Source organism: Penaeus monodon, chromosome 12 (genome assembly GCF_015228065.2).
Source record: "Penaeus monodon isolate SGIC_2016 chromosome 12, NSTDA_Pmon_1, whole genome shotgun sequence".
In the NCBI taxonomy this organism is placed as follows: Eukaryota; Metazoa; Arthropoda; class Malacostraca; order Decapoda; family Penaeidae; genus Penaeus; species Penaeus monodon.
In genome coordinates, this window is record NC_051397.1 from 9263326 (window position 1) to 9285963 (window position 22638).

The 22638-nt window shown below is 38.6% G+C and overlaps 1 protein-coding gene across 8 annotated transcripts in view; it reads right to left on the bottom strand.

The window, feature by feature from the left end:
- Positions 1 to 1414: 1414 nt before the first annotated feature.
- The window catches only part of LOC119579259 (RNA-binding protein Nova-1-like), a 23306-nt gene continuing 2082 nt past the window's right edge, over positions 1415 to 22638 (bottom strand). Inside the window, exons 2-9 of one of the 8 annotated variants that reach the window (XR_005229261.1) lie at positions 17680 to 17835; positions 14955 to 15109; positions 13837 to 14017; positions 8985 to 9200; positions 6909 to 7646; positions 4546 to 4681; positions 3774 to 3856; positions 1415 to 3380 (exon numbers count right to left, since the gene is read on the bottom strand). Coding sequence is in view for 4 of the 8 variants with exons in the window: in XM_037926996.1 (XP_037782924.1) it covers positions 6757 to 7646; positions 8985 to 9200; positions 13837 to 14017; positions 14955 to 15109; positions 17680 to 17835 (1598 nt within the window). In the remaining 4 variants the exon portion in view is untranslated. Of the gene's footprint in view, positions 7647 to 8984; positions 9201 to 13836; positions 14018 to 14954; positions 15110 to 17679; positions 17836 to 22638 lie in introns of all 8 variants that reach the window. The other 7 variants (XR_005229262.1, XR_005229260.1, XR_005229259.1 and 4 more) reach the window with 7 other exon arrangements.

Sequence of the window (22638 nt, forward strand, 5' to 3'; positions counted from 1 at the left end):
GTGGGAAGGGAAAAAAAAAGACCATGCAAAATTAGTTGAGTCGAGGGGGAGTCCCCAAAGGGTTTGGGGAGTTCCCCATCATTGGGTCCCAGTCCCCCGCCTCCTAAACCCCCCCACGACAAAACGGGCAAGGGATTTGGGGGGAGGAAACAGAAAAAAAAAGACCGAGAACAATTAGGTGAGGCGAGGGGCCCAGGCAGGGGCGATTCCCTTCATTGGGCCTCTGTCCCCGTCCCCCAAAGCTCCCCCTTTACCTTTTATTCCCTTTGGAATTTTCTTTTCCACTTTAGCGAACCACTCGGTCAACATTATTTCGTGCAATGCAATTGTTTTAAGATATTACAACTTCTTTACCACTTGCTGCTGCCATTCTACTATAGGGTAATGAAACTAGTAATCATGCTCTAACTGTCCACCTCGATTTATTCTTGTCTTTCAGTCATTTTTTTTATCCTCCTAACATACAACTTCCACTTACCAAAGTCACTTTCTCATGTTTTTATCATTTTGCCCGATTTCGCATACTAGTAATTTCTATTATTTGTTCAAGTTTTTTTGACGAAAATTTTCATCTTCACTAATTTGTCATACAAGAAATGTTAATAATTACCTGGAATTCTTCGTCACTGTAACGCTTGCGCTTTCACTCATTGTCTATAATTACACATCAACTATTATTTCATGGTGAAACTTAGTAATACTGAATGTTTTATGTAATCGGCTTCATCAACCAATACTTCTCTGAGCAAACTTTATGACCAAATTACCCAAAAGCTTTTAGAAATTAGTTACATTATTCAAATATATTTTGCACGGAGCTCGACTTTCCCTTGCCTTTACTGAGCAAATTTATAATTTACAATCTGAAATCAAAGTATTTATAGATGGTTTTGGTTATTTTTTAAAACTGATGTTTTCTATAAAATCATATGGAACTCATAAAGAAATAATGTTTTCATTCTTCCTCCACAAATACATTACTCTATAAAACCACTCGTGAATCATTAAAAAAATTTTCTCTTCGACAAAAATGTTACTAAAAATAAAATGAAGTAAATTAGCCTTAACACCATCATTGCTACAGACAGAACGAGACACACGGTTTACCAAATGTTGTATTAGCCCTCACTTCTCAAAGCTATCATGAAAATGCAAATGAATTGTCAGTTATGTATGCTTTACTACTAACAAATCTGTAGTAAAAAAAAGGTAATTGTTTTGCAACTCGCAGGGGGTGATGGCTTCTGTCCATCATTGCAATTTTGTCACAAAAAAGTAATCACAACCAATACTTTAATTATAGCTCTTTTTACTGCACTGAACATGCTTGAACATACACATTCCAAATTCACAATTTACACATTTCCAACTCAGCGAGACAGTACACACGCAGCAGGATATAGAAAACTTGGAATTCAATATAAAATATATATTTAACCAAAAAAATCAACATTTGATACATCATATTCCTTAAGCACCTCAGTAGATAAACAATGTGCTCATCAACATACTCCTTTGCCTAAGGATGATCAAAGCATGTGCCCTTCTTAGAGAGGGTGCTAACAACTCGATGCGTGATGTTTACGTGCTGATTTCATGAGTTAAGTGAGGGAGATTGTTAACGTGTGTCCGTGTTACAAATTATAACAGAAAAAGATGAACTGCTCTGTACTGATTATTTTCTAAAACATTTACCATATGAATGTCTCGATATTGAAGACCAAATGGAGGTGGAAGTGAATTTAAAATAATGGATATTTCTAAATCCTTTATAAAAATTACAAAAATAAATTAGGAGAAAAATGACGAGGGAAATCGTGAGTTTGTGTGAATGATTGTGAAACAGTGTCGGTGCATGTCCATGTAGTTGTTAAATGGATGTCTGCAGCGTTTCCACACTAAAAACGCTGAAATTTCCCTTAAACTTTTAAGTTAATTTCCTTCACCAAACCTTGAGTCACATTCTTATTTCCCTCCACCCACAAAATACTGAATGTGAAATATTTACTCTATGATAAAACTTCTTGTAGCTGAGTGAGTGAAAAAACTACTTACCAGTTTAACTCCAAACTTCAGGCTACTGCATTTTCGTTGAACAATATAGATTGAAGATCACCGACAGTATCCCATATATATTTCATAAAGTTTCCCCCAAAATAAGGTTAAAAGTTCATGTTTATGCTAGTATATTTTGAGTAAATGGCATGTTATTATGCATGTTCTATTCTTGGTATGGTATGTGGTTAAACATGTATTAAGAGGTTTTCATAACATTCACCCATCAATATTGCAGAAATCTATAAATACATAATTTCTAATCAACAAATTATTCTTGATGGTATTTGGAGAGTTCAGAATATGATAAATATCTGAACTGCATTACAAATCTCCTTTAAAACAAGTAATCCATTAACTGGAAAATCATTCACCATGGTTTAACGTATTCAGATGGGAAATGAAAAGTGAATGTACTATCTCAGTACATAGAATGCTACATGCCTTTTGTCATTTTTCTAGTGTTTCTTGTACTGAGCCTTTACTCAAGCTATTGAAGGAATATAAAAAAATGTATTAAAGAAAACACTTTCTGAAATAAGGTCGTAATATATGGCAATTCAAAAAGAAAATCAACACCAATACTCGCTGTAACTTACAACCAAACCATCTTGAAATTAGAGATTGTAAACTGCAAGTTATCTAATCAACTTGAAATCGAATATTCAACATTTCTATTATCAACCAAGACTATATACCAAGACTCCATTATATAAAAATATGTTAAGTTTTCAATGAAACCAGTATTCTCTTTAATGATATTAAAAAAAAAAATCTGTAGTAAATGTTAAAGGCGCAAATCTCACCACATTAATGGTGTTTTAAGACAAATTTAGAATATATACAGACAAAAAAAAGCTTCAAAATGCAATATATTGCATGGGTACCCTCCTTATGATCTTAAATGGCATTGTCATGCGATCACAACTTCACATTAATTTACTGCATTTAATCTGTAAAAAATAAAGACCAGACTGCAAGTATATCCAACCAAAGAAATAACCAAGTAGAAGAAACAGGATGTAGATTAATAAAAGAAAGACAACAACATATATTTCTTCCTTCTATACACAATTTGTTTCTCACTAGATCTATATCCATTCCCAGAAGGATCTTCCTTTCCTACCAGCAGCAAAATTTCAATATCCGAGATCCATTTGGCTGGGCACACGACAGCACCTCCAACATGACCTGTACCTCAAGTGTTACCAGCTTTCATCCTCACTCCACTCAAGCAATGCCCAGCAGCACCAAACCTCTTCACACCCAGCATGCCACAATGCCTGTGTGTAGATGGTGACCACACATGACGAAACCTGATAAAACTGTAAAACGTTGGCATCTATGAATTTGGTTGTTCTCCCTCTTGTCAAAGAAAAGAAAATCAATTCTTGACTTTCAGTATATGGCAAACAATATCAGATTTCTAATCATTTCAAAAAGTTCCCACAAGTTTCATTTTTTTCAATTCTCTAGGAAAAATAAATAAATAAATAAATAGTCAAAATACATATATAAACAAAGCAAGGGAAAGAGGTTTGTTCTATGAACTGTTACAAAGTCCATCTTTTTAAGATGGCGAGCATTTTCCTTTAGTAAAATATATGAATGACTAAAAATGTCAGCATATCAAAGAATGATGTCGTATGTAATTCAATTTAATGATGTATCACAAGAAACAGGGAGAATGTGTGAATAAATGATGATGAAACACACACCTGATAGCATCACTATATAGATGTATATATTTTCACCTTTTCATCAGTAACTGTACACTGGATTTTCCAGAGGACAATAAGAACTGCAAGCAAAAAATAATAACAATAATAATAATAAACATAATAAAGAATAAGTCAAGTCTATACATTATCTCACAATGTTTATATCACTCATTTTTTCGTCCCTTTTTTTTCCACTTGTGATGCTACCCAGCATGACCCAATAAAACCCCTGACCAAATGTAAATGACCTTTTGGCCCACTGTTTCACCCATGACCAGCAATTGCAAAAGCAGCTACATGAAATATTCTTGGATCCTGTTTCCTATTAATATCAAAGTTGGAACAAAAATTTCAAGCCACAAGAAGTTCAACCTTTTTAACCAGATCGATCCCTGAAGACGTTCCCTGTACACAAAAATAAAAAGCCCTGAGTTTTTTGTTGTTTTTTTTTCTTTTTTTCTTTCTTTCTATTTTGTTTTCTTTCATTTTCAAGTTAATTAAAATCTTAAACAGAATGCATACTTTTTCATATTTTATGAAGATTCATAGGAGCATCCCTTACGAGCAAGCTACACATCAAAAATTGTGAGACGTTCACTTCCGGAGACCACATTACTCCCTGACAAGGATATTAAAGAGAGGTCAGGGGTGAGCACCAGGCACAAGAGGCCGGCACAATATAGACATGAGGCCAGAGGTAAGTGAGATTAGGGAGGGAGGGGTGGAGATGGAGTGTGGGGGTGGAGGTGGAGTGAGGCAGAATCACTACCTGTGTGGAGAGGAGTGCCGAGCCTGCGTGGAGTCTCTCACCCTCCTGCCGCCGCCACCACCACAGCCTGGCACTGTCAGCTCCACACATACACACCAGCTTAATCATCATTCAAGACATTGGGGTCACCCATTATCTAGTTATGGAAACGGGAGAGAAAAGAACGTCATAATTACTTGGGGTGCTGTGCATCACTCGAAGGATTCCTGTGAGACATTATTACCATTATAAGTCAATATATAGCATATCACTGAAGGAAAATGAATGCTACAAGCTAATGAATGTCCTGATCCCAACCCAATCCCAGGCCCACCCGACCTTCCTGATATGCATATATGTGGGTGAAATGATCACCTGCAGCATTGGACCTTCCCTAACCGTGTTTTACCACCTTTTGACTCTAGTCAGTTGTCATAAGCTTGCTTCCCTAGTACTGGGATTCTTACTCTACTTACTGTGACAGCTTCAACGATATTGCAGGAGGAGATGGAGTCAATGTACGTCGGTCACATGTTGTCATAAGCATGCCGCAACAAACTGACTTTGTCATCTGGCGGTGCTTCCAGTGTCATGAGGCGTGACTTAATAGAATGCATGATGAAGGTTTGGTTGCCTGCGCCCTGAAGGTCACATGTTCAAGACTTTCAGGGCGCTGGGATGTCAGTTTGGTGCGGTGAAACTGGTTGATAAAGGCTGATATGGAAAGTCTTGGCCGCTAATGGATACACATTTATTGCCAATTTTTTACAAGGTTTGTAGAGCTATGATATTTAATGAGGAAAGATGCATGATAAAATGTTTTTGGCTATCCCCTGGTTCAGAGAAACTTTAAAGAAAAAATCCTAATAAATCTTCTAAAAGATTTAACAAATGGCAGTCTATGACTTACTTTTATAAGGAACTTATAAGTTTATTACCAGGGAAAATTAATCTACATGCACACAATACACTTTAATTGCAATTTTTTTTCAAACTTAGCCACTTAATGAGGGTGCTATTAAGTATGGGATATCTATGAGGCCCGTGCGGCTTCCCGCCCTCGTTAACTCTAGCTTCATAACACCTGTTACTGCCCACCCTAGTACAATGTTCTCACAAAAAGGGACCTAAAACATGTTATCAATGATACCAAAGAGGTCTCTCTCTGGGAAACCTGTACTACCTCTCCCAGTGTAGCCTAGTCCAGGTAGAAACCCTGGCAGCAGCATAATCAAACTCAACATGAGTCACAAGTTGCCATCATTCATACCACATGATATGAATTGCTATGTAGGATGTTTTCTGACCGCAGACAAAGAGATGGTTGTGAGTCATTAGAATCCAGACATAATTGCCAACTTTAAACAAAGCAATTTTGCCTTAATGAACCTAAAAGCAGAACCAGAGAACAGTTTCAAAACTACTGAACTCTCAAGTGAAAACCAAGCAATATAAATATAAATTGTAACAAAGTAAACAAAAGCAACATGTCTGGATTAGAAATGCGGTCATATAGCGCTGGGCATGAGGATCAGCTTCCTGTAAGCAGAACCACCAACTGTGAAGTATTGTAGCCCCAGGCAACATCCACTTTAAGGTTAACTCAGCAGCATCCATTGCACAATGAAATGAATTTTAAAAATGACAAATTCATGTATACTACTTGCCTTCACACAACTATGATTCATCTGTACATATTTGGACAATGAACAATGGTTACTCACAGTTGCTCTCTTCTATACAAACATAGTGCATAATGCTGGCAAACAACTGTAGTTGGTGACTGGGGAAATTTAAGAATAGAAATGGTCAATTATGAAACGTATGTAATGGTTATGCCTGATTATGGGGTGACATTTGAACACAGGATTTTGAAGAAAGAAATGAACTGCTGTGACCTATACTGTAAATGCAAGGTGCTTGTCAGTTATAAAAGAATGAGAAAAAAAAGTATCAGATCACTTTATAATGAATAATCCAAGCAATGGATTTACATATATATATATATACATATATAATCCTGCATGGTCTACTGAAAAGCACCTAAGTTTTTGATGACAGATGTGGAGCTTGAAATTCTTTTAATTCATATAAAAAGACTCGCCAAACATGTAAACACTCATCACTATAACTAGATGGGCAAGAGGAAATGGTGTGCGCAAATCTATTTCAAGCCCCCGACAGAGGTCAAATTAACTATGGATGAAATGGAAGAAATGAAAAGTGGGTGATTTAAGGCATGACCCCTATAATGGCATTCTGGCGGGCACGCTTGCCCTCTTCATCAGAGATACGTTGTTCAATGAGAAACTGCGCCGTTGTGATGCCTGAAGGTAGACCCGTGATGGTGACAATGCGGTTACGAGTACCAGGTGCATAGTTACCCTTCTTGGAGATTTGTATTGTGGTGCCGGACATGTGCTGTATTTCTACCAGGGACTTTCCCCCGGGGCCCAAGATAGCGCCAACAATGTGCTCACCAACCTCCATCTCAACTTTCTTGCTACCTTCTGGTGCTCCTGGAGGAAGCTCTCCTGGAGAGGGGCTCTTCCTTAAAGGGGTCCCCAGCCCAAAAGAGTTACTGTTCAGCGGAAGGCTCGCCCCCATCTCTGTCGACTGTCGACGAAAGGGATCAAATGGGGGTTCTGAGTTGAATCGGTCCACCTGTCGCTGAGGAGATGTTGGTCCCCCTAAACCCTGTCCAAGGTTAAGGCCTGATGCAACTGTTGTGCCTATGGGCCCAAAAGGGCCATTGTTCCCATTACTCATTGATGAGCCATGATAAGAGTCATTTGGGTTATTTGAGTTGTTCATGTTTATATTCATGTTCCCCATATTTCCTTGCCCCTGCTGTCCTTGCCCACCTTGCCCGCCCTGGTGACCAGAGGGATTCCCGAGACCAAGCCCCAGGCCTATGATACCATAGTTGATCAGAGTGCTAATGGCCTGACACACTTCAGCATTGGACTGGTCAGCAAAGCCCGACGAGCGCAGGAGAGAGCGCACATGCTCTAGCAGTTGTCCGGTAACCACAGGGTTCCCGGCACCTCCGTTGGGATAGGCCGAGCTTAGATTTAAGGTCAGATTTACTCCACCTCCAAGCAAATTACCCAATCCACTCACTGAAAGCAAAAATATCAGACATTAGCAATAACAATGGAACCAAAATATATGATCCCTTTTTGATGAACTTTAAAAAAAGGGGAGAAACAAAAAGATCTACAAATTTGTTTGTGTGTGCTAGTGTAAGTCTGTCTACAAGTGTTGGAGTGTCTACACGAGTCAACCAGTGTGTGTCAGCCTGTCAGCATGTGCATGTCCACGTGTCAGCGTGTGTGCATGTCCACGTGTCAGCGTGCGTGCATGTCCACGTGTCAGCGTGCGTGCATGTCCACGTGTCAGCGTGTGTGCATGTCCACGTGTCAGCGTGCGTGCATGTCCACGTGTCAGCGTGTGTGCATGTCCACGTGTCAGCATGTGTGCATGTCCACGTGTCAGCGTGTGTGCATGTCCACGTGTCAGTTAGTCCACATGTCAGCGTGTGGGTTTGTCCATGTGTCAGCATGTGAATTTGTTTGTCATCCCCTATGATCCGGATGACATGCCCATCATGTTGTGAAAATATCTGGCTAAAGGGGCGGGTGTCACGAACATGTAGTCATGGGAAAATTTGGCCGAGAGCTTGGGTGATGTGAACTTGCCATCATGAGAATTTCAGATGCCTTGAGTGACAGATATGACTCACCACTAATGCACAAAGCTCTTGAAGGGTGATTAGACTCAGTGAGTAATTAGGAAGGGGATTTTCCTTTATATCCATTGATAAATGAGCATGGAATGTTCCATCTGTGAACTATGACAAAAGCACTGGCTCCAGAGAGGACACTATTTTCATGATCATGTTCTTAATCCTGCCGACCATGATCAGTGGCACAGATGTATTGCAGAAAATTTAATGCTATGAATTTATTATTATTATTATTATTTATTAATTTTTTATTATCCCAATAACGAAGTGTTACTTACTGTTGTTATTATTGCACCGAGTTATGGAATATCTAGTGATATAAAGAGTCTGTGCAAGGAAATCGGTCTATTACCATCATGATAAAGAACATTAAAAGACGGATATATACATTGGTAAATGTCAATGAAGTTAAAGATGCTTTTGCAGAAACAGAAAATAACATTGCAAATGGGAGGCATGGAGTCTTGTCACCACATACGCAAGTATTTGTGTGCAACAAGGCCTACAAGTTGCTCAAGTAAGCCTAATACTAGTATTTAGGCCACGTGACGGCAGTGAAGCATCCGGATCTAATGGGGTAACATGTCTCTGTGTGGGTGTGTGAGGGCAGAGCTGCATGTGTGGGGGATGGCTATATGTGCGTGAGCATATCAGTACATGTGTGGGTATGTCTGCCTGTGTCTGATGTCTGTTTAATACTGTTGTAACTTACCTGCAGAAAGTGGATTGGACAGTGCTCCCATGGTACCATTCTGCGTGTTTTGTCCACCTGGAGAATTAGCAAATGGAGATCCAGTGGGGTTGGGATTTGCGACGGGGCCTGTGATGTCTGCATAGCTCACGTTGAGGCATGTTCCACTCTGTGGGTCCTCCACAATTTTGGCCAGGATCATCAGGCATGCATTCTTGCTGTTGTCAACATCATTGGCTGAGGAGAATTCAATTATAAAGATAAAATAAAAGACAAAATAAAAGAACTATTTTCTAAAAAATTCAAGGAAAAAAAGAGCCAAAGTATACCATTAAATGAGAAAAGAAGGACAATAAAATGAAAGGAGCTAGAGAGAGAGAGAGAGAGAGAGAGAGAGAGAGAGAGAGAGAGAGAGAGAGAGAGATAGAGAGAGAGAGAGAGAGAGAGCAATAGAGAGAGAGAGAGAGAGAGCATAGAGAGAGAGAGAGAGAGAGAGAAGAGAGAGAGAGAGAGAGGAAGCAATAGAGAGAGAGAGAGAGAGAGAAAGCAATAGAAAGAGAGAAAGAGAGAAAGCAATAGAAAGAGAGAAAGAGAGAAGGCAATAGAAAGAGAGAAAGCAATAGAAAGAAAGAGAGAAAGCAATAGAAAGCGAGAGAGAGAGAGAGAGAGAGCAATAGAGAGAGAGAGAGAGAGAGAGCAATAGAGAGAGAGAGAGAGAGAGAGCAATAGAGACAGAGAGAGAGAGAGAGCAATAGAGAGAGAGAGAGAGAGCAATAGAGAGAGAGAGAGCAATAGAGAGAGAGAGAGAGAGAGCAATAGAGAGAGAGAGAGAGAGAGCAATAGAGAGAGAGAGAGAGAGAGCAATAGAGAGAGAGAGAGAGCAATAGAGAGAGAGAGAGAGAGCAATAGAGAGAGAGAGAGAGAGCAATAGAGAGGAAGAGAGAGGAGAGGAGAGCAATAGAGAGAGAGAGAGAAGAGCAAGAAAGAGAGAGAGAGAGAGAAGAGGAGAGAGGAGAGAGCAATAGAGAGAGAGAGAGGCAATAATAGAGAGAGAGAGGAGAGAGAGAGGAGAGAGAAGAGAAGAGAGAGAAGAGAAGAAAGAGAGAGAGATGAAGAGATAGAGAGAGAAGAGAGAGATAGAGAGAGAGAGAGAGAGCAAATCGAAAAGCGAGGAAGAAGAGAAGAGAGGAAGAAGAGAGAGAGAGAGAGAAGAAGGAGAGAGAGGAGAAAGAGAAAGAGAGAGAGAAAAGAAAAGAGAGAGAGAAGAATAGAGAGAGAGAGAGAGCAAAGAAGAGGAGAGAGAGCAAAGATAGAGGGGAGAGAGAGAAGAGAGAGAGAGAGAGAAGAGAAGAGAGAGAGAGAAAAGAGAGAGAGAGAGAGCAAAGAGAGAGAGAGAAGAGAGAATAGAAGAGAGAGAGAGGCAAAGAGAGAGAGAAGCAAAGAGAGAGAGGAGGAGAGAAGAGAGAGAGAGAGAGAGAGAGAGAATAGAGAGAGAAGAGAGAGAGATAAAGGGAAAAGAAGAGAGAGAGAGAGAGAGCAATAGAGAGAGAGAGAGAGAAGAGAGAGAGAGAGAATAGAGAGAGAGAAAAGAATAGAGAGAGAGAAGAGAAGAGAGAGAATAGAGAGATAGAGAGAGAGAGAGAATAGAGAGAGAGAGAGAGATAGAGAGAGGAGGAAAGAGAGAAGAGAGAGAGAGAGAGCAATAGAGAGAGAGAGAGAGCAATAGAGAGAGAGAGAAGAGCAATAGAGAGAGAGAGAGAGCAATAGCAATAGAGAGAGAAAAAGAGAGAGAATAGAGAGAGAAAGAGAGATATAAAGAGAGAGAGAGAGAGAGAGAGAGAGAGAGAGAAGGAAAAAGAGAATAGAGGAGAGAGAAGAGGACAAATAGAAGAGAGAGAGAGCAAAGAGAAGAGAGAGAGAGCATAGAGGAGAGAGAGAGAGCAAAGCGAAGAGAGAGAGAGAGAAGAGAGAGAAGAGAGAGAGAGAATAGAGAGAGAGAGCAATAGAGGAGAGAGCAAAGGAGAAGGAGAGAGAGAGGAGAGGAGAGAGAGAGAATGGAGAGAGAAGAAAGAGAGAAGAAGCAAGAGAGAGAGAAAAAGAGAGAGAGAAAGAGAGAGAGAGAAGAGAGAGGGCAAGAGAGGAAAAGAAGAGAGAGAAGAGAGAGAGAGAGAGGAGAGGAGCAAAGTGGAATATGGGGCAATATGAGGAGAGAGAGAGGGGAGGGGGAGGTGAAGGAGAGAGAGAGGAGGAGAAGAGAGGTGAGGTGAGTAGGTGAATGGGAGGGAGTGAGAGGAGAAGAGTGGTGGTGGGTGGTGGTGAGGTGGGTGAGGAGGTGGACAGGGGGGGAGAGGAGGAATGGGGGGGGTGGTGGTGGGGAGGAGGGGGGGTGGGGGCTGGGTGATGGTGGGGAGGTGGTGAGGGGTGTGGTGGTGGTGGTGGTGAGTGGTGGTGTGATGGTGGTGGTGGTGGTGGTGTGTGGTGTGTGGGTGGTGGTGATGGTGGTGGGTGAGTGTGATGGTGGTGGGTGGTGGTGTGGGTGTGGTGGGTGGTGTTGGTGGTGGTGGTTGGTGTGTGGTGGTGGTGATGGTGGTGGTGGTGGTGATGTGGTGATGGTGGTGGGTGATGATGGTGTGATGGTGGTGGGTGATGATGGTGGTGGTGGGTGATGGTGGTGGTGGTGGTGGTGGTGGTGGTGGTGGTGGTGGTGGTGGTGGTGGTGGTGGTGGTGGTGGTGGTGGTGGTGTGGTGGTGGTGGTGGTGGTGGCAGGTGAGTGAGTGGGAGGAAGGAGAGCAATTATGTGATGGAAAATTAGGGGTTGCACACGCACACGCACACACTAGCTGCACAAGTTATATTTCTACATTATGTAGTGCAACTTTAGTTTATTTAACTTAAGTTTATTTCCATTCTCTAAGAACTGCATGGCTGAAGTTGCACAATGACTTGATATACAATGCAATTTTTCTTTTCTGCTAAATCCAGTACATTACTAGGATGCCACAATCTCTCCAATTCATACTTTGGCTTTATATCAACTGATTCACACAAATGGCCATCTACCTTAATCCAAAACCAAGGGGCATGGCACGTAGGTACATGCCATGCACACTGAGCTCACTGTTAACCGTTTATACAAATATATGGCTCCACTTGTACTAAGACACCAATGAGGCAATCATGAGTACTGTCTGTGTCACCTATTTACCTTGATTTTTTTAAATATTTGTTATCTCATATTGCTGTTACTAATGTCACTAACATTATAATGTCTAAAATAAAAATAAAACCAATGATATACATAGTATTAGAGAGAGAGAGAGAGAGAGAGAGAGAGAGAGAGAGAGAGAGAGAGAGAGAGAGAGAGAGAGAGAGAGAGAGAGAGAGAGAGAGAGAGAGAGAGAGAGAGAGAGAAAATTCCCGTAAATTTAAGGAAAGGTGAAATCAGGTAAGGTCACAATGTCAACTAACAGACTCCTTTGTGACAAAGCACTTGCAGAGCCATATATGTGCAGACACATTTCACAATAAAATCTAACATGAGCACGGCATTCCTAGCAACACTGGGTTAATTATCAGTGTCATCATTACTTGCCATATCTTTATCATTAATATTACCAAAATGTTCAATACTTTAACTTTTCACTACACTTGTTTATGATACTAGTTCTAACATTTTAATGATTTTTCTTTCTCTGATATAACAACCCAAGACTTCATTATTATACTATATGCATTTCAATGTTGGTTAAAGGTAACCATCCCGTATGCCTTTCCTTATCCCTCCACAACTAAATGAATTGTTTGCAAAAAAAAAAAAAAAAAAAAAAAAAAAAAAAAAAAAAAAAAAAAACGTACAAAGAGTTTTTCCTCTTTCCTAAAAATTATCCTTATCCAATTTTGTTCAGTAACTAAACATTTTTGCTAGTATGTTTCATCTAAACCTATGATGAAAAATTATATATAAAACATGCTTTAAATAATGAGATGACATTCCAAACTAATGAGAACTCCCCTTCATCACCACTGAACATGAAAAGTCATACAAAAAATGAATTGTATTGCTCAATTCATGCATACCATAAACCAAAAGAACAAAAGCACGGTAGCCAAGAAGCAGCCAAGACTTCAAGCATTTGTGTGTGACAATAGAGTGAACATTTTTCATGGGCAGAATTATCAAATACCATCATCAAACTTCAAAACTACATAAATATGGAAGAATGACAATGGTTTACTGAGTATTCTGCAATAAAATTGCAAAAACATTTTGTACACTAGACAAAATCTAAAAAGGTATACCAAACCATATATTCATAATTTCAAAACATTATAACATTAAAATTTCTTTCTCAAAATAATTTGGAATTAGTTACAATTCCTCAGTGCTTCACGTACAATAAAACTTCTGTGGTTGTGCAGCTATAATATCTTACAAGTGTGTGCAACTTTAATCTATACATAAGAAGCATAGCAGTAATTTGTGCATATAAACTACTGGTCACAAGATGGCAACAGACCAGCAATATCAGGGTTAGATAGATCAGCAAACCTAAATATTCCTTTTATAAGCACTCTGGTTTCACAGGTTCTAGTTCTTTTTTGGACAATATGCAAGATATTTTAGCTTGCATTGTTTATACGAATTTAAAATCTCTACAATTCACTATCTTCTTTGAGAAATATATTCATTATTCAAAATGAATTTATCAATCCAAAAATGTATGTGCTCATACACATAAGAAGCACTAATAAACTATAACCAAAAAGCTTGAACCAAACCATCTGCCCAGAAAAATAAAAACTATGACTCCGCCACTATGCAACATAAATCTAGGCCTATACAAAAAGTGAATAGCGGAAAAACGGACTCACAGATGACTGTGATGCACCGTTCAGCCAGAGACTGATCTTTGGCCTTCTGAGAGATCTGAACGTATGCTCCACTTTCTTCCTTGATCTGCTTGATGTAAGTGCCACCCTTCCCAATGATCATCCCAGCTGTGCTGTTTGGGACCAAAATCTTCACCTGTGGGGAGCGAGCACTTCTTGAAATCTGATGAAGGTAGATGGAATGGACTTAATGGTAATATTCTAGATGAAGAAAATAAAAAGATTATTTCACATTTACATATATAAAATGTATATAATAAAAATCACATGCAAAATGTAGCCCATACTCCAAATGCAAGAATAAGTGATAAAAGTAGATAAAATACAAAAAAATCAAAAGGATTAAATATCTTACATGTAATATCAATTGATTTTAATATTTGTATTTTTTTTTTTCACTTCTTTAATGATAATTAGAAATTCCCTGGCAATTTTGAGAAGTTAAATTATATCCAAAACTTACTGGCATTAGGCTACATTTTGACAATAAATGCATGGTTTTAACCCGTTATTGCCGGTTCACGTGTAGACACGTCATAGAAAACGGGTCTCTAGGCAGGGTAAGCTTGTACGTGTGGCGACGCGCCAGAGCGAGTGGAGTGGGACATTCGGCTTCACGCAGCAGACTCCCGCGCCCACTGTCTGGCCGTTGCCAGATATCACTAGATTTTAATTAATCTCAGTGAATTCTTATGCCCGGGAATAACGGGTTAAACAAAACCAAAAACAAAACCAAAAACTAAAGGGAAAATGCTAGGTGTCTTCTAAACAAAACATTCCATGCATTAATCTATTTTTTTTCAATGACTAAGTGGACTTCAAATAAAATGTTGATAAACGATTCAAGACAAACCAATAAACACTAGGGAAAAAATAGTCTAAAGCTCAAAATATACAACACTTGTCCATCAAATATTATTTGTTTCCTATGTTTGAAGACAATAACTGTGAAGACATCAATTCAAAACTAGGAGGGGGGGGGGGGGCCTTGAGCACTATTACACACTGCTGCTTTATTACCAACTTTATGTACTGCAGCAATGAACAAATCACCAGGTAGTGACCAGCTGTGGTATGAACAAAACTTTTGGACCATTTACCTGTTTCTCTCTCTCTGCTGTCTGTTTATTATCAAAGTCAATGGCTGGCTTGGCATTGGGATCTGGCTTCTCCTTGATCTTCTCCATTATGAATGACAAGACTGTCAATATGGCATCCACATTGCCTGTGATCAGGCAAACACGCTCCGTTGTTCCTGCAAAAAGTAAACTCCTTTAAATTATGCACCTCAGCCCAATTTTCATATAATTCATACACATAGAAAAACATGAATATTACTGGTAAACAAAATATGAATATTCAAGTATCTGCAATGAAAAACTTTGATCTTGTACTCAAATAGATAAATTACATTGATAAGGCCTTTCAATTGAACAAAAGAAAATGTTCAAATTAGAGATGTTTTTTTATAATGATTCAGATGGCATTAGTAAATTTCATTTTGCAAGACCATCATTTCTGATGGTTAATATTTATTCTTGTCAGGCTGGAATGCCAGATGGCGAGTATTCATGACACGCGAGGTCGAGCCTGCTCTATATCATGACCACGTAACAGTTTGGTCCTGACATTAATTTAAGCCTGAAATCCTCATTTTAGCATGTTTTTCCTAACGAGTTCCATGTGCTGCAGCCAAAACTGTTTACAGCCGGAAAATTGTGTTTCCTGTATTTCTAATCTTTTACTTGAACAGGTAACTGCATGAACACTTAGCATGTGGCACAGTATGGCATGGGAAAACCCTTCTTAATGGGTTCTATTTTTCAAACTAAATTACCTGATGTTACAGAGCTGACAGATGATCACATTCCATAAATAAGTGATATAGTAATCATTAAATACTTATGATGAAAAGTTGACAGATCAATATCTGCATTAACCCTTCAATGATGTTATCAGAAATCTCTCAGCGTCACTGACTCCGGTGATTTTTGGCAACCATCCTGCCGTTTGGCCCGGGTGTCTGCTACACGTAGCGGAACTTTCCACTTGACTTGCTTTAGCACATCACAATGCCTATAGCCATACCCAGTGTGATGAGATGGTTTGTTATGACGGCTATAGACATGGCCTGGCAGATATGGGTTAAAGGATAATCTGTATCCATATATATTATGCTAAAGGACAGCAAAAAATATGTGGAAAAAGGAATGGAAAAAAAAGGCAGCTCATTCACTGTAGCAATGTGGAAAAAAGAATGGAAAAAAAGGCAGCTCATTCACTGTAGCAATGTAAGTCTGTTGTAAGAGAATGGCATACATTCACTTTCCCCTGTTAATGATTACTAAAAACTTGCATCAGCATTATTTGAGGTTTAAGTATGCTTCTACCATCATGATGGTAATGACTTTATTACAAAAGCACTTTCTGCTAATGGTAAATCTAGTTCAACGGAAGCAAATTGCATTATTAATAAGAATCATTGGTTCCCACCTACAGGTCAAAAGAATGAAAGCTGAAGCTCTTCAGCAGCATTTGAGGGTTTTTGAGGTTCAGTTATAATGAATAATTACATATAAAAGCCTAGGATAGCTGATAGCTATATTTCAGTCATGAACTGAAAAACATTTGTTGGTGTCACTGCACACTCTTGGGAGTGTGCCAGATGCAGGCTCTGCCCTGGATTATCTCCCACTTTCAGCTGGACCATAAGCTTCTAAGAAAGGAAGTTAATGCTATCCAACTTAAAATTTTGAACTATGCAATGAAAGTCGCTTTTTATTATCTACGAATGCAGAGTTTACCTTGTATTAAAAAAGGTATGCATAAACAAAAATTTTCAATTCTCTATTCTGTTTCTATATGCAAGATACAGTTCCAATTTTGAAAATCAGTAAATCATTTACTTATTAGAAAATAAGTAAATGAAAACAATGCTAAAAGTGTTGAGTGTATCCATTATTTTTCTTTCAGTGTTCTATTACTGATGTAGACTGCACTGGAAATAATTAATTTAGGAATCTTTTACCTCTCACCATCAGGAACATCTGTATACACACAGGTCACAGCCATCAAGATGCTAGGCTCCATGGCTCCATGTCCACTCTCCCTACCACCACCCTTGTGTAGTGCCTATATATATACTAGCTGTGTGAAACTAGTCACACACAAGTGAGGAGTCTCATGCTTACACAATATTAAAAAGCTAAGCCTTTGCACCTGTCAACAAAACATCTACTAGTATGCTCGAGCCATGGGGAGGGGATAAGTTACACGAAAACAAGCATGTAATGGGTCATGTCATATAACCAAGGTATCAAATAATTTACCTGATAAAACATGTGTATGCATAATTACTGCTCATAAAAATATAAATAAATATATAACCATTAAAAATAAATAAAAAAATAAATAAATAAATAAATAAATAAATAAAAAAAAAAAAAAAAAAAACGTATCACAAGGACAAGGACTAGTTCTGAACACATGCAAAAATAGAAGCAATTATTCAATTATTCCGAACATTACTATATCTAAAAGCAAAACCATATTCTAATCCCAACTAACAACTAACTTAAAACTTGCACACTGATGTGACAACTATATACACCTATTTTTAAAGACATAATTCAAAAATTAATCTGGTGACTTTTAACTCTAATGTGTAGAATATCTTTTTATAGTAAATGATAACCCAATTAATCATACTGAAGACATAAATAGAAAAATTAAGACAACATTAGTATACTATCCTCTCAAGATTCAGTGTTACTAAAAACAAGGCATACCTTTCAACAGCAAAAAAAAAAAAAAAAAAACACTCACCTGGGTAAAAATCATTTGCCTTTGACATCTTGACGCGGGCATTTGTATCCTTCTGGAGTTGAGCAATAGTTTCACCTCCCTTGCCAATTATGGCACCAGCTGCCACGCTTGGGACAAGGATCTTGAGGTGGTATGTTCCATCACTCTGCATGTCTGCTTGGGGTACAAATATCATAATTAATATATCTTTTAACTGCTCTCTTTTATACTCAATAAAATTAATAATATCTCCATTCAATAAACCAGAGCATTTAACCCCTCACCACCGGATAACAGAAATCCCTAAGCAGGATAAACCCTGGTGATTTCTGGCAATGGCCAGACATCAGGCATGGGTGTCTGCTACACTTAGCCGAACATCCAACTCCACGTGCTCCGGTGCATCACCGCACGTACAGGCATATCCCACACACCAAGCGGTTTGTTATAACACTGGTACACGTGACCCGGCAGTGATGGGTTATAATACTTCTGTGGTTAATAAAGTTGAACTTCCATTTCTACCACTTGATGAAGTATGTGGCTCTTACTTTCCTCTTCAAGTAGTGACAATGATTGTCTTGCATGTTTACATCACTAGTGAGAGTATCAGGTGGCCTTGGTTGGCCTCTAATGATAGCTAATTAAAAGAATATTTACATATGTATATTTCTTTTGTAAAGGAGCGAAGTACCTATAAAAAGCCTATCAAATAAAGAGAAACTGGTACTGTCTACCTACACATGACAGAAATACTTGGGTGTAAAGAGATTTTAATATTCATACTCAGTTACTATCCAACTTTCTTGTAATGAAAGTTTCTTGGTACTACCAAATGCATGCTGCCTGCCAAGAATACAATTCAGGAGGCTGTATGAGGCCTGGCCCTCACTGCAAGTGTGTATTTAACCATCAAATTTATCCCCACTAGGTCTTTTCATCAAATGTTTCTGGTATGAGCATTACTCATTCATTCCATGTCACATTTCAACCCTAAACTTCCCAAATGACAAGGATACAAACAGCAACAGTAATAGAAGAGGTATTCAGGTTAAGGGTATGACTTTCATATTCTAACTTCAAGCTTTTACATTACTGTTATATCTATCCATATCTAACAAACTATTTTAATATTATCAAAAAATAATTAATATTACGAACTGATTAATCATTTCAGATAAGAGATAAAACTGCAGTGACAGGAAATGGTTCTGTTTTTCATATTTCAGAGGATTTCAGGCCAAAAATCACAAGATAAAACCTACCAATATGTCTGCAGTGCCCCAACAGTCTGCTATGGTCTATTAACCTTTAGCATTCCAACAAAGACCAACAAAAACATTTCTACTCAGCAAGATGGAATTTGTATTAGTTCTTTAACCCTTTCCCGACGGGTGGCATGTACGTACATGCCATGGCATGTCTGGATTATCTGCCGGGGGAATGTATGGCCATGCCTTTTTTTTTTTTTTTTTTTTTTTTTTTTTTTTTTGTGTACAATTATGGCAAAATAATATTTTTTTGCCACTAAAAATATGATTAAGTAGTTTTTAACACTTTTTCTCATTTTTCCTATACTAAGCATTTCATAAAGGCTTCTCGGGCTTAAGAGGTTAGCGTAAAAAAATTACGTCGGCAATCGACTACATCGGCCAGAGATATTATATAGTATTCACGAAGTGATGATGTAAAACCACATGAAAATACCGATATGTATTTTTTAAAAAAAGAAAAAAAAAAAAAATCACCTACCTATAAAAACACTGAACATAAAAGTATATCTATATGGAATTGATAATATAAACTTGTTGAAACTAAAGTTATCTTATAGATTAACTTGGAGGGGGGGGGGGGGGGGAACTACAGTTTCAACTCCATGATGCCACACACTGCTTATTTTATTCAGACTACAGAGCGAATAATGATCAACTATGGAGTCTATATCACAACAAAAATATCCTACGGTCTTGATTTATCAGGAAATATGGCAAATAGAGACCTTAGAAAATAATAATATTGAAAATACAACATAGGCTCTTAGTATTACGAAGAAAAGGCAAGGGATGCTGGTATTGGGCATGAGCAGTCGCACATGCTAGGGTGACAATATAAGCTCCCAGCGAGTCCCGGGCCACTATGAATACTACCCGTCCAGAAAGGGTTAATACACTAACTGCATTTGCCAGGAAGGTCTAGCTCTTTTATGCCAAAATGCAAGAGGTGGAAATTGGTTTGCTTATGCCAAAATGCAAGAGGTGGAAATTGGTTTGCTTATGCCAGAAAGCAAGAGAGAGTTAATGCAGTTCTATCAAAAATTTTACCACTTGATTCTGAGCATCCATCATAGATCAAAACAAGTTTAAAAGAGTATAGACGACTTAATTGCTTCCTATGGGACTTGTATACTATATAAAAGCACATTCTACATTATTATCTTTGGATTACAAAATCAACTCACTTTCTTCTGCAAAATAAATTTTAGCAATTACATTTCAGTTTCCCTTTTTAACCCTATACAGGCAAGAACAGATTTCACGGGTACGAGCCGGGTACGAGTCTAGTATAGCTCCAGCTGTCAAGACTTGCTTTTGTACTGGTGTACTAAAAAAATCTGGCTCTGGGTGAGGGCGACGTGAATGTGCCATAACAGGAAAATTTAGCTGGAGACCAGGTAACACAAACCTGCTGGCGTGAACATTCAGCTGAAGGCCAGGGTGACAGAAATGACTCTTGGGAGATTGATTAGACTCGTTTGATGATTCTGCATTATTCCCATCGATAAACAAATGTGAAATGTAATGTCCGTGAGCCATGACTGAAGAGCACTAGCTCTCATGGAGGACGCCATTTCCATCTATGATGCTGACCAGCTACGCAGGTTGCATTACAGAAAATTGATTATAAAAAAAAAAAATGTTAAATAACAAAATATCACATTTTTATTTTCCTTGCACTAAGTTGTTGACTACCTTGAGATATGGAGTCTGTGCAAAGAAAACAGTATTACCATCTGGATAATGCAAATCAAATGGCAAATATAGGCAACGGAAAATGGCAAAAAACTAGAGACACTTATGCGTAAAAAGAAGAAATAACATTGCAAATAGGAAACACTCTCTTGTGACCACACACATGTTCTCACGTGCACCCAGCATACAAGCTGCACACTCAGCAAAGCAGCCGCCCACTTAAGCCTAACGCCCAGGTTTCTAGTTATGTGATTACCGTGATGCAACTGGATCAAAGGGGTTAATACCTGGAATGCCTAATCTTGAGGAATCATAAATCATGATTACAAGTATCATATCTTCCATCCCCCTTATCCTCTTTAATACAGGTGCCTCACAGCCCACACATGGACCAAAATCTGGCCAGTTGCTTACTTGAAGGGCGAGTCTCCTGGATATATGCTTGTAGGCCTGTCTACATCAACACACTTGGTATCATGACTCCTTGCCTCCCTTTTGCAATGCTATTATGCCTAAATTTTTTACCCCGTATTGACATTTTCTGCAGTCTATATTTGTCTTATGTTATACAGTATCAAGATAGAAATAGGCTGGTTACATTGAGAAAATTCCATATCTCTCAATGTAGTGTACAACTCTAATTACAACATGTAATCTTGTGTCATTTGCATCATTCAATTTTCTGTGGCACACCCTGTGCTGCCTGCCACCATGGGTAGGAATAGGATCCAGAGCTTGGAAAAAGTGTCCTCCCCAGAGCCAGCACACTGCAGACATAGCTAACAAATGGTACATTCTACCCTCAATTTACTGGTGGAAATAATGCAAGAGCCACTTCCTAAATCCCCTCTGAGTCTAAGCTTCTTCCAAAATCTTTGTGCATTCATGGTGGGACTTTCCCATCACCTGCCACTCAGCAACAACATCATGATGTATCATTCCAATCACCCAGAGCCCTCAGTCAATAGGTTTTTGCATGACACGAAGGTGATGTCACCTGGATCTAATGGGCTTGGATCAAAGTGATGTGACCACAACATCAATAAAATTTGGCTGGGGGTTAGAGTGATGGCAAACATGTCATCATGAAAATTTAGGTTGAAAGTCAATTGTGAATGAGGGAAAGAGAAATAGCTTGCCATCAGTCCATAAAACTCTTGGAAGGTGAAGGGGCATTATTTCTACTAGTAAATGAGTGAAATGTACCACTGATGGACCTGACTGGAAGAGTGCCGGCTCCAGGGAAGACTTGATTTCCTATTCCTGTCCACAGTGACTGGTGGTGCATGATGCATTACAGGGAACTGAATATTATGAAAATATTATCAAATGTTATAAATACGAAAATGTTCTTTATTCTTATCATTATTGGAGATTTATGGACCTAGATATGTATGGAGTCTTGTGTAAGGAAAACAGTCTATCACCATCTAGATTCAGCATATGAAACAAATATGGAACTTGGAAAAGGAAAAAATATTATGTAGAAAGAAATAACACTGCAAAGGGGAGGAAAGGAGTCTTGGCATAGCACATGTGCATCCGTGTAGGACAGGCCTATAAGCAACACATCCAGGAGTCACTCTACTCGGGTAAGTTTAATGCTATGATTTTGGGTCATGTGCGGGCACCCAAATCCAATGAGTTAGTACTAAGTAGTCTTTAAAACTGTCAGAGTGACATCATCTCGTCAAAACCATGGTGTGCACTGCGATCACCCAATACCAATTATTATCCATAATTCTAAATTTCGTGGACTACTACATATCTGTATTCTTCTTTTATAATTATTTGCAAAAGGTGGTTTAACCAATGATTTTATCAAAGATTATGAAATCTATGTAATTTCCATTAACCAAATATACATTCTGCTACTTCTAGGAGATACATTACGATGGAAGCCAGACATTTCTTCCTAATCACTATATACCACTAACAATTAGTAATTAGAATATAGAAAAATTAAAACCACTAACTTTAAGCACTGATAAATTCCTACATATAAATTTTC